Source organism: Cupressus sempervirens, chromosome 7 (genome assembly GCF_028749045.1).
Source record: "Cupressus sempervirens isolate cs-2001-9-10 chromosome 7, ASM2874904v1, whole genome shotgun sequence".
NCBI lineage: Eukaryota > Viridiplantae > Streptophyta > Pinopsida > Cupressales > Cupressaceae > Cupressus > Cupressus sempervirens.
Window position 1 is genome coordinate 452,618,901 of NC_143124.1, and position 12,207 is coordinate 452,631,107.

Consider the following 12,207-nt stretch of genomic DNA (forward strand, 5'->3'; position numbering starts at 1 on the left):
CACTTTTCATTCATAATTCTTCTCCTTAAAATTAGAGTCTTGAAAGAGAAATGAGGTTTATATAGGTAAAGAGTGTGCTCTTTAATTTTGGTCTATAGGAATGGATTAAAGATTTCAATTCTTCAATCTTATCTTGTACATGGTTTCTATATTTATTATTTTATGTTTCTTGACAATGAGTAGGCCCCCCAATAATTGTAACAAAGTTTCTACTTTTTCCTTAGTTTCCCCTTGCCTTATAACAATGCCCCCTATTTTTTTAGTATTTTTCGTGTTTTTAAAATCTAACTTATAATCAAAATTACTTATTTCTGCCCTAGAGGAAATCATCATGGATCTATTTCTAGAACTAGTTGTTACACAACTGCCATCAAATTTAGGCATCGATATGCACAAACCATCAGGTGATTTTTCTTCTTCTTTGAACACTAGTGAGAAATTGAAAAGCATGTAGTCCCCAAAGTCAACTTCTTGATATAAGATTTGATATTTTGAGTCATTTGACTTCATCCCTGTGTACTTTGGTTTACCTTCAACCTCTGATCTGATCTTTTTGTTCCAAATTATAATGATCACATGCGACCAATCTAATTTGATTTTATCACCAATATCTCTACAAAAAATTCTTCTCATAGACATGACATAAATAGCCATGATGTTTTCCACTAATATGATGAGTTTTAATCTTTTGGTCAGATGATCTTTCAGAGCCTCCTGATTCCTTGATCTTGTAAGTCAATGAGAGAGGGTTTTCAAAAGCTGTGAAACCTTGAGATCTTATTATGGGTTTTGTTTGCCTTCATAATTTTAGCTTAAACATGAAAACCTTAATATTTCATGGCTACCACAATTTGGTCTACAACAAGGGGATATCAAAAGAATCTAAGAAGCTGGTGGTTGATTTTGGTGAAGAAGTGGGTGCTATTGACAACATTGAACTAGTGAAGATTGAGGATTATATCTGAAAGAGTGGGGTTGTATGAGTTTACATATGGGAATGAGGTTTGTTGTCACTCATGGAAGGCATGGAAGATAATGATGAGCACATCTCCATGAAATTCATTAATTCCTGGATGGACAAGAAGGTAAATATTAATGGTACGAAGTTTGAAATAATAGAGAAGCTCATCACTAGGCTTGGAGAGTTATCCTTGGAGGGCAATAATTGGTGCAAGAAAGCTAAGGTGTTTGATGAAACAAGTCTAAGGAAGTTCTTTCTACCTAAAGAGTAGCTAGTCTACATGAGAAGCAGGTACTCTAGAGATGATCTACTAAAGTCTTGAGATGTTATTTGATACCCCATTATGTAGTATATTACTCTTGAAAATTGGTTCTAGCTATTGTACTACTACCACTTTGCCATTCTCAACCACTTCAAAAACCATGATTTGATTTCCTTTTTGCACCTTATTCTAAATTCATGGAAGACTATTTTTAAGGGTGGGAAAAAGAAAGAGGGAGGCAAACCCTTCTATATCATTCATTAGGGCTTCATGAAAAAACTTTACAAACACCACCTTGCCATAAACCTACTACTTCTTGTCAATCGACTAGCTACTATTACTCTCCAACTCTCCACAGACCCTATCCTTGGCTCAAGTTATAAGAAAACCAAAAAAACCCTAGTTCTAAGGTGAAAATAAATGTCTTTGAGTCTAACATAGACACAAGGAGCAAGAAACTACTAGGAGAGCTAGTAAACAACTCCAAATGGAAAAATTCAAAACCCCCCTAAATAGGATTCTAGTCTAGACTCCACTAAGAGTGAGAAAAATTCCACTAAAAGGAAGAGGTAACACCCAGATACTAAGAAGAAGATAGTACTTGGCCCCTCAAATATCACAGACACTCTAGAAGTCATCTTGTCCTTGAATAGAAGCTAGGGGGCTGGGGGGAAGGGGAGGGGTAGTGGGGGTGTGATGTAGGAGCATCTAGTGGTGTAAGGGCAATCCTATATCACCCAAAAATATGCTTAGAGATAGTTTTTTGTTTAATGTCTTTCTATTTCTGGATACCCATTTGGGTCAAATAAAGGTTCCAACTCTCACAGTTCCACTATTAGTTTTCTAAGTTAGAGTTTTTAAGCACCTTAAGCACCTTGGGATACGTGTAAATGTAGAAAATGAGTTATTTTGTAATTGAGCCAAAATTATGATGAGTTAGAGGGTGTAATTGGATGGATGATTATACTTTTAATTTAAAACACTCTAGAAAAAGAATTAGGTCAAAAGGCTTTATGGTTAGAAAGTTATTGCACTTTTAATTTTCCTAGAGACCTCCTAAGAGCACTTCAAAGTCAGATTTGGGGCGCTAAACAACCTTGTATGGGGATGAAAAATGGGATATGAGAAAATCTGGTCCATAGGGCTATAGAACACTTTGAGAGCTTTCAAGAAATGTAAACAGTTCGTCAATCAAAGTCACTATTCAAAAGTTATGCCTCTTGAAATTTGGACTACTGTTTTTGGATTCTTCTAATTTTACACCAAATTCTAACATGACTTTCGAAACCTTATGTTTTGGAGATGGATGCCAACTAGCATGTTCTAGAATTTATTCCTAACCCTAAACCATTTGGGGCTTATTTAAGAACACTTCTGGCATTGTAAAGGGAGTTATTGATGGAGTTTGAGAGAAGGTATTGTGTGGAGGATTTCTTTCTCAAGAATCATACTATTGTAAGCCCATAGGGAATTTTTCATTGATAATAATATTTTCCCTTTTCCTATGTGTTCATTCCAGTCTTTGGTTTTGTTTCCATCAAGTGGTATCAGAGCAAGTTTTTCTAAGTGTGTAGACAGAGTGCCGACTATGATGCAGTTTGCACCAGGACTATGAGGTTGTGGGTTTGAGACAAGAAGATGCCTCCATGAAGTGAATGTGGTGGAAGGGCTAGAGTTGTTACTCTTGAGGTTAGATCCCTCTAGAGACAAGTTCAAGCATTGCAAGAGGAGATTCATAGAGGACTAAATGTTGTCGCAGGCAACGAAAGTGAGGAAGAAAATGAAGAAGAAGAAAATATTGGACATGAAGGGGAAGACAATGGAGAAGTCCTAAATTAGGCAAAGGAGAGGCTTTTTAGGTCCATTTCTAAGCTTGAAAAAAGGCCTAAAATTGATGTGGATATATTTTCAAGAGATCTAAACCCAAATGAGTTGATTGACTAGATCAATGAACTAGAGGAGTATTTTGAGTATGAGGATATTAGGGATCTAGATAGGGTTAAGTTTGCAAAGGCCAAAATGAAAGGTCATGTCAAAATTTGGTGGCAAGAGATTTTTCTGGAAAGAAATAGAAGAGGAAAGGAGAAAATCACAAGATGGAATCACATGGTGGAAAAACTAAAGAAGTAGTTCATTCCTATTGATTATGAGCTTGATTTGTTCAGGAAAATGCAAGGATTAAAGAAAGAAAGAAGATTTGTCCAAAAATATATAGAGGAAGTTTATCAACTTCTTATTAGGGTAGGGTGTGTAGAAGAAAATAAGGAGAAGGTTGCCCATTACCTCAGTGGGTTACAACTTAGCATTCAGGAGGAGTTAAGTCTAGTTAGAATGACTAGCATTGAATAGGCATACCAGTTTGCCTTGCAAGTCAAATAGAAGCTAAATAAAAGGTTTGAAGGAAGGCAAAGAGGGTGCGGTCAAGGAGGAAGGGGTAGCAGTAGGTCATCTGGAGGCTGAAATGAGACCCAAAAGAAAAATGAAGATGTGGGTACTAGTAGAAACCAGAGAAATGAGGGTTTCAACTGCTTCCATGATCAAAACTTTGGAGATTATAGAGGAAGACGTAGAGGACATGGAAAAGGATCAAGAAGAGGAGACTTTTGTGGTACCTATTTTCATGTCAATGAAGAAGGTGATCATGCCTTTGAATTCCCTCAACGACAAGGAAGGACAGACAGGAGAGCTGATGGTCAAGCAAGGGTTGCTCATGTGGATGAGGATACACAGTCATCACATTCTAAGGATGTAGAAAGAGGAGACATTCTCGTAAATGAGAGGGTCTTATTAAATGGTGAGACTGAACCTAGACAAAGGAGTAGTTTGTTTCGTACCAAGTGCAAGTGCAAGGGTAAGTGTTGTGATGTGATTATTGATGGTGGAAGCACTAACAACTTGGTGTCTGAGGAGATGGTCTCTAAGCTAAAGCTCAAGAGGGAGGAACACCCCCAACCCTATCATATTTCTTGGGTGAAGGTTGATCATAACGTCTTGGTCAGTGAACAATGTTTGGTGAAGTTCAAGTTTCAGAGTTACCATGATGAAGTTCTCTGTGACATCATTCCAATGGATGTCTGCCATTTATTATTGGGAAGATCATGGCAATTTGATAGACGTGTACATGATGGTCATGCAAATACATACTCTCTAACAAAGGATGGAGTTTTCCATAAACTAATGTCCTTGATAAAGGAAGGTGAAAAGGAATGCAGAAGTGCTAGGATATGTCTTGTTGATGGAAGAATTTTTTTGGATGGTCTGAAACATTAGCATGTGTATTATGCTTTGATTCCTAGAAAAGATAAGGAAGGTAGTAGTGAAATTCCACCTAAAGTTTCAGACCCATTAAGTGAATATGAAGATGTCATCTCTGATAATGTTCTAAAAGGGTTGCCACTAGTAAGGCAAATTAGTCATTAGATAGATTTAATCCCTGGAGCTAGTTAACCGAACAAGGTTGCTCATAGGATGACTCCTACTAAAGTTGAGGAGCTAAATAGACAAGTTCAAGAGCTATTGAGGAAAGGTTTTATTCGAGAGAGCCTAAGTCCATGTGCAGTACCTGCAGTACTAGCACCAAAGAAGGATGGAGAGTGGAGAATGTGCACAGACTCTCGAGCTATAAATAGAATAACCATCAAGTATCAGTTTCCTTTGCCAAGAACGGATGATCTTATGGACTGCTTGTGTGGGGCTCAACACTTCACAAAGATAGATCTCAAGAGTGGCTATCACTAGATACGGATATGAGAGGGAGATGAGTGGAATTTTGCATTCAAGACCAAGGAGGATCTATATGAGTGGTTAGTCATGCCCTTTGGATTGACCAATGCGCCAAGCACCTTCATGTGGCTTATGAATGAGGTACTAGACAAATTCTTTGGAAAATTTGTTATTGTCTATTTGCATGATATTTTAATTTTCAGCAAGACTTTGGATGAACATTTATTGCACATTCGTAGAGTCCTTGAATGGTTGAGGTAAGAGAAAATGTTGATTAATTTGAAGAAGTGTAGCTTTGTAAAAAAGAGTTAGTCTACTTGGGGTTTGTTTTATCATCTAAGGGTCTCAAAAATGGATCTAGAGAAGGTAAAAGCCATCTTGAAATGGCCTACTCCAAGGTCTGCTATTGAGGTGAGATCATTTCATGGTCTGGTTAGTTTTTATAGGAAGTTCATTAAGAATTTCGATGGCATATGTGCACCCCTGATTGAAACAATAAGGGGGGATAGGAAAGAGTTCAAGTGGACCACAACAGCTGCAAGGAGTTTTGAACTATTGAAAAAGAAGGTGATAGAACAACCTGTGTTGGCACTTCCTAATTTTAGTAAAGTGTTCTAGGTAGATTGTGATGCTAGTGGCAATGCTATTGGGGTTGTATTGAGCCAAGAAGGTAGCCTATTGCATATTTTAATGAAAATTTGAATCATGCAAAAAATAAGTATTATGTTTATGATCAGGAGTTCTATGCAATCATTTAGGCCTTAAAGAAATGGAGGCATTATTTATTGCCAAAAGAATTTGTCTTGTCTACTGATCACCAGGCATTGCAGTACCTAAATAGCCAAGGTAAATTGAACTAGAGACATTTGAAGTGGGTAGTGTTTATGAAAAGAGCTATACATTTATGTTGAAACACAAAAGTGGAAGGTCTAATAGGGTTGCAAATGCATTAAGTAGGAGACTATTGTTGTTGGCAATAATGCAGGTTGAAGTGGTTGGGTTTGATGAACTCAAGAATCTGTACCCTGAGGATCCTAATTTTGCTGAAGCATGGAAGGCTTGTAAAGAACCTATTATTGTAGACAGAACCAGGTAGCTAGATTATTTGATTCAGGATGGTATGTTGTTCAAGGGTAGTTAGTTATGCATTCTAAGGAGTTCCATGAGGAAAAATTTGATCAAGTAGAAGCACAGTGGGGGAATAGTAGGACACTTTGGTTGAGATAAGACCATTTCCATTCTTAGAGAACATTATTTTTGGCCTCAAATGTCACAAGATGTGAAGAAGTTTGTACAAAGTTGTCAACTATGTCAAGCAGCCAAGGGATTTAGTCAAAATACTGGACTCTATCAGCCATTGCCTATTCCATTGAAGTCATGGGAGGACATAAGTATGAATTTTTTTCTTGGATCATATTTGTGGTGGTTGATAGGTTCTTCAAGATGGCACATTTCATTCCATGCCACAAGACTCATGATGTTGTACATATTGTAAATTTGTTTTTCAGAGAGGTAGTGAGACTACATGGTCTCCCAAAGAGTATTGTTTCCAACAGAAATACTAAATTTGTGGGGTATTTCTGGAGGACTTTATGGAAGAAGTTGAGGACGGAATTGAAGTTCAGTTCTACACACCATCCACAAATTGATGGATAGATAAAAGTGGTAAATAGAAGTCTAGACAATTTGCTAAGGTGTTTAGTGGGAGATAAGCCCAAGGGATGGGATTTGATTCTACCACAAGAAAAATTTTCTTACAATAATTCTATAAATCGGAGTACTAGTAGATCACCATTCCAAATTATGTATGGCAGCAGCCCAAGGACTACACCATAATTAAGGAAGATGGAGCAAGGGGAGAGGACAAGTGCTGAGGCAGAAGAATTTACTGAACATGTCAAGAGCCTACATGAGGAGGTCCATACACACATTATCAAGATGAATCAACAGTATAAAGCTAGGGTAGATCAAAGGAGGGGACATAAGGAATTCCAAGTAGGGGATCTGGTTATGGTACACTTACAAAAGGAATGATTTCTAGTGGGTACTTACAACAAGTTGAAGATGAAGAAATTTGGCCTTTGTAAAATCTTGAAGAAACATGACTTGGGAAATGCATATGAGGTGCAGTTGCCCGATGGGATTCACATTTCTCCTATCTTTAACATTGTAGACTTAACAGAATATTATGATGATAGTGTAGATGAGGGGTTGATGCTGGAGCCATGTCCAATTCCTACTTTTAAGAAGGAGGAGATAGAAGAGATTCTAGATAGTCGTGTTGGTAGGAGTACCAAAAATAGGTAGTATGAAGAGTACCTAGTGATGTGGAAAGGACGACCAATAGAGGACTCAACTTGAATATCAGTAGTAGAGGTTGTCCATTTGAGTTTTCCTCTACCATAAAGTGATAGGGTCACTTTTCAATCTACCCTGGGTGTCTGATACGAGAGCGTCCAGTGGTGTAAGGGCAATCTTGTATCACCCAAAAATATGCTTAGAGATAGTTTTCTGTTTAATGTGTTTTTATTTCTAGATACCCATTTGGGTCAAATAAAGGTTCCAACTTTCACAATTCCACCATTAGTTTTCTGGGTTAGAGTTTTTAAGCACCTTAAGCACCTCAAGATATGTGTAAATGCAAAAAATGAGTTATTTTGTAATCAAGCAAAAATTATGATGAGTTAGAGGGTGTAAGTTGGAGGGATGATTATAATTGTAATTTAAAATGCTCTAGAAAAAGAATCAGGTCAAAAGGCTTTATAGTTAGAAAGTTATTACAGTTTTAATTTTCCTAAAGACCTCCTAAGAGCACTTCAAAGTCAGATTCGAGCCACTAAATGGCCTCGTACAGAGCCAAAAAATGTGGGATGAGAAAAGCTATTCCATAAGGCTATAGAGCGATTCAAGAGCTTTTTGAAAATGTAAATGGTTTGTCAGTCAAAGTCACAGTTCAAAAGCTATGCGTCCCGAAATTCAGACTACCATTTTTGGATTCTTCTAATTTTACACCAACTTCTAACATGACTTCTGGAACCTTTTGTTTTGGCAGTGGATGCCAACTGGCATATTCTAGAATTCATTCCTAACCCTAAAACATTTGGGGCTTATTTAAGAACACTTCTGGCATTGTAAAGGCAGTTCTCGATGGAGTTTGAGAGAAGGTACTGTGTGGAGGATTTCTTTCTCTAGGATCATACTATTGTGAGCCCATAGGGCATTTTTCATTAATAATAATATTTTCCCTTTTCCTGTGCGTTCATTCTAGTCTTTGGTTGTGTTTCCATCAAGGTGGCAAGGGGGAGAGGAAATCACCTCGTGCATGAAAGAAAATCTCAAAGGTTGGGGCAAGAAAGGGATACATAGCCACAGAAAGAGCCAAAGAAAAACACCACAAATTCACCACATAATATACTTAGTTTAAAAATAAAAAAAGTTTATAAAACAATATACTTTTATTTTTTGTCATTCACTAAAATTTTATACATTAAATTTGATCATGATATTGATCTCAAATAATTCAAATGTTTGATATTTTAATAATCACTTATTAAATTTTTATTTTATAGGTCATTAAATATAAAGAAATAATATATTTTTTATTTATTTTATGAACATTTAAGTTAAATCAAATAGAAAGTAACCATTTAATTCGACTTATCCTTATGACTAATTAAAATGTAAACACATTACAATAAATCCAATATTCATTAACATATTTTAACTATGAAATTATTTATTTATATTATAAGTTTTAAAATAAAATTATTTTTTTTCATTTGAGGTACATTGATCATTATTCTTAGTATTTTTATTTTATTTAATTCAAATATCATATGATTAATAAATAATAGCCTAATAATTTATCTTTTTTAAGGTTCTAATTGTTCTTTTACATTCTCACAACATTAATTATGTTTCACATAAGCTTACTCAAATTTGTATCTAGTATTCTATGTCATTTTTTTTCTTTATAAAATATATAGTTAATAGAAAATGTCATAAACATTTAATTTAATTGTAAAAGAAATTAATTTTAAAAAAATTACAGTAAAAAAAAAATTATTTTATAGACATAATATTTAATATAGTACTCAATTAATCATATGACTACTATGAAAAAAACTAACATTTAAATCATAGTAGCTAGAGAATGTGCTTTCTGATTCATTTAATTTTTAACTAATATAATTTATATCCTTCAAATATATTAGTTTGTGAAAAAAAAACAGAATAAACAACTTTTGAACTTTTGAGTATTTGACATTTGGGTGTTTTTCTTCTCACTACAAACAAACATTAAAATGTGATAGTGCTAATAATTAACATAGAAGATTGTCACCCTTATTAAAAATATGTGGAATTTTTGTAATAAAAAACTATATTTTATGATTAATAAATAAATATTATTCCCGTTATTTGTATTGTTTGATTCAAATGCCATATTAACTAACGTAAGAATTTTCTACTGATATTTTACATATCAATCTAACATACGCATGATACTTTTGAAACTTAATAAATTCAGAGGATATTTACTCATTAAGCATGGATGAAAGCAGGATAATAATCCATCTAACAGAATTCTTGGAGAGCAATCAGAATTGTGGTCCACTGCTTTGGAATTTAATATAGTTTAAGACATATACAGCGTTGAGGATTAGAGTCGGTCAACTTCCTTAAATAAGAAGAAAAAAATGGTTAACTTTGTCGAGATGCAGAGGGAAATATCGGAGAAATCATGGAAGACCTTTACTGAGCCCTAAGATGCTCTACGAGTGACTGGAAAACTTCAAAGTTGTTTTCCGTAATATCACGATGATTTAGGAGGAAGTGGAAAAATTCAAAATCGTTCCCAGTCATATCACTTCATTAGAGTATAGAGACTTTCATATCACGCCACTGATTCTGATCAGAAATTTTTTATTCGTGATGGATGAGAGAACATTGTAGCATGAATTAGGAAATCGCTCCCAGGGTGAAGATTTTGATTGCTTTAACGGCATTCCATTAAGTTATTCCATACATTTACAAGGAAAAATGCCAGATTTGGATTCATGTCTGACTGAATCATTTATTGGGAGAGATGGATTTGTTGAAGAGAGGGAATCATTAGTGTCCGGAATTCATTTTGTGGATGGGAATCTCACCACATCTAAAGATATTCCAAATAAGAACCAACAGAAGCCAGGAGATCTAGCGATTCAGGACAATGGCTCTGTAGAAGCATTTGAATTGTCTTCAATAGATGAGGATTTAATGGAAGAACTAATGGCCGAAGCAGAACAAGGAGGAATTCAAATGGAGGATTACGATAGGAATGTCATCACGAGTCTGGAAGCTGAAAATTTTCCCTGTATTGAGAATCCAACTACGTCAACCGGTACAGTTGATTGGATTGAAAAGAGAGCGATTCATTGTAGCTATGCGGATTCGTCAGATAACAGGGGATCTTTAGTTTTTCATCTTTTAACAGCATGCGCTGAAGCCATATCAGATGGCTCCCATGATCTTGCTGAAATTTCCGTTTTGCAGATTGCGACAATTGGTATCTGCAAGAGGCTCCACCGTGGAGAGGGTTGCCTTCTACTTGTCTCGTTCACTGCACCAGATTCATCATCTCAATTCAGTCGGTGATCCTGTCGAATTGAAGCCACTGCATTCTAATGATCTGAGTGCTTTGTGTTTACTTAATCAAAGCTTCCCATTCATGAGAATGGCTCATTTCACCGCGAAACCGAGCATTGTGGAAGCAGTCAAGGGCGAAGGAAAAACACTCCATATAATCGACTTCGACATCATGGAAGGAATGCAGTGGCCACCGTTGATGGAAGCTTTGAAAAGTGGAGGTTACAAAATTGGACACCTCAAAATAACTGCCCTTACATGGGATTGTGGCGAGGACCAAATTAATGTTGCCGCTGATTCAGTGCCCATGTCTTCATACACGGGCAAAATGCTCTCTTTATATGCTGACTCACTTGGCATGGCATTTTCATTCGAGGAGGCAGATCTGGAAAATATGAAGAGCAAAGAGGATGAAATCGTAGCTGTGAATTGCATGTGGGAATTGCCGCATCTCTGTGAGAGAAGCAGAAGTAGTTTGGTCTATTTTATTCATTCAGCGCGGCAGCTTAACCCAGTTATCCTGACGATTGGAACGGGTCCTCCCGACGAGCCCCATGAAAAGCTCGACTTGTTTGAGAGTTTTGGCGAATGCTTGAGAAATCTCTGTGCAGTTTTCGATTGTTCGGAAGCAGCGTTGCCTGATCGCTATGCGTATGCTCGAGCAAGGGTCGATAATTTGTTAATTTTGGCTCCAATGCTATGCAGGCCATTAAATTATTTTCCTTTTAAAGATGGCCTTTTGGGCCCGCTAGTTCTTGACATCCCACCCAAATGCGGGTTTGTCCCAGGTGAACTAAGCAAGAAGTACACCATCCATGCGAATCAGATGCTCCTGATCTCAGGCTTCCCAATACAGTACAAAGTCAAATTAGTAGGTACTCACCAACTATTTCTCCAGTGGCATTCAACTTTTTTGTCTCGCATCTCCGTATGGAAACCGATTGACTGACTGTTCTTGCCAATAAAGTTCTAGTGATTATTATCTTTCTACATCTATAATGAAGGTCTGTGAAGCACGAGCATAGTTTGTATGTAGATTTTAATCTAGCACTTCCACTTTTGAAGGGTGCAATGGTTATACCTATAGTCTTATAGTCTTATATATGCAATAAAGTTCCAGTGATTATATTATCTTTATATATCTATAATGAGAGGTCAATGAAGCACGAGCAAAGTTTGTATGCATATTTTAGATAAATATCTTAAAATTACAGAGAAAAAATAAAAAATTAAATTGTTAAAGGTGTGTGCAGATTGTCTTACCTTCCATTAATTTTAGAATTTTTTAAATTTATTAAAATATCAATGTTAATTATGATTCAAAATCTAACAGATACAAATCATATGAGACTCAATTTGGAAGCTCTCTTTTCCTAATATAGACTCTGAAATATTGTGTCTAATGAATAAGAATGTTTTAAAATATATAATAATAAGAAATTCAGTTTTAGAATTTCTCAATAGCTATAAATTTATTTATGAGAATTTTTTATAATAGAAGTAGTGTGCAGAAACAATATCATAATAACTTGTCTATTAGTATTATATCCATGCAATAAGTTTATTTGATATAATCAATGTTGTTTCGATAAAAACATAAACTATGTTGTCAAAGAAATTTTACGGTGACTAG

At 35.7% G+C, this 12,207-nt stretch overlaps 1 protein-coding gene across 1 annotated transcript; it reads left to right on the top strand.

Moving 5' to 3' along the window:
* The first annotated feature begins 10,662 nt into the window (after positions 1–10,662).
* LOC149547514 (protein NODULATION SIGNALING PATHWAY 2-like) lies at positions 10,663–11,523 on the top strand. Its single transcript, XM_089794137.1, has one exon. The coding sequence runs from the start codon at positions 10,663–10,665 to the stop codon at positions 11,521–11,523; it is 861 nt and encodes a 286-aa protein (XP_089650263.1).
* Positions 11,524–12,207: the final 684 nt, after the last annotated feature.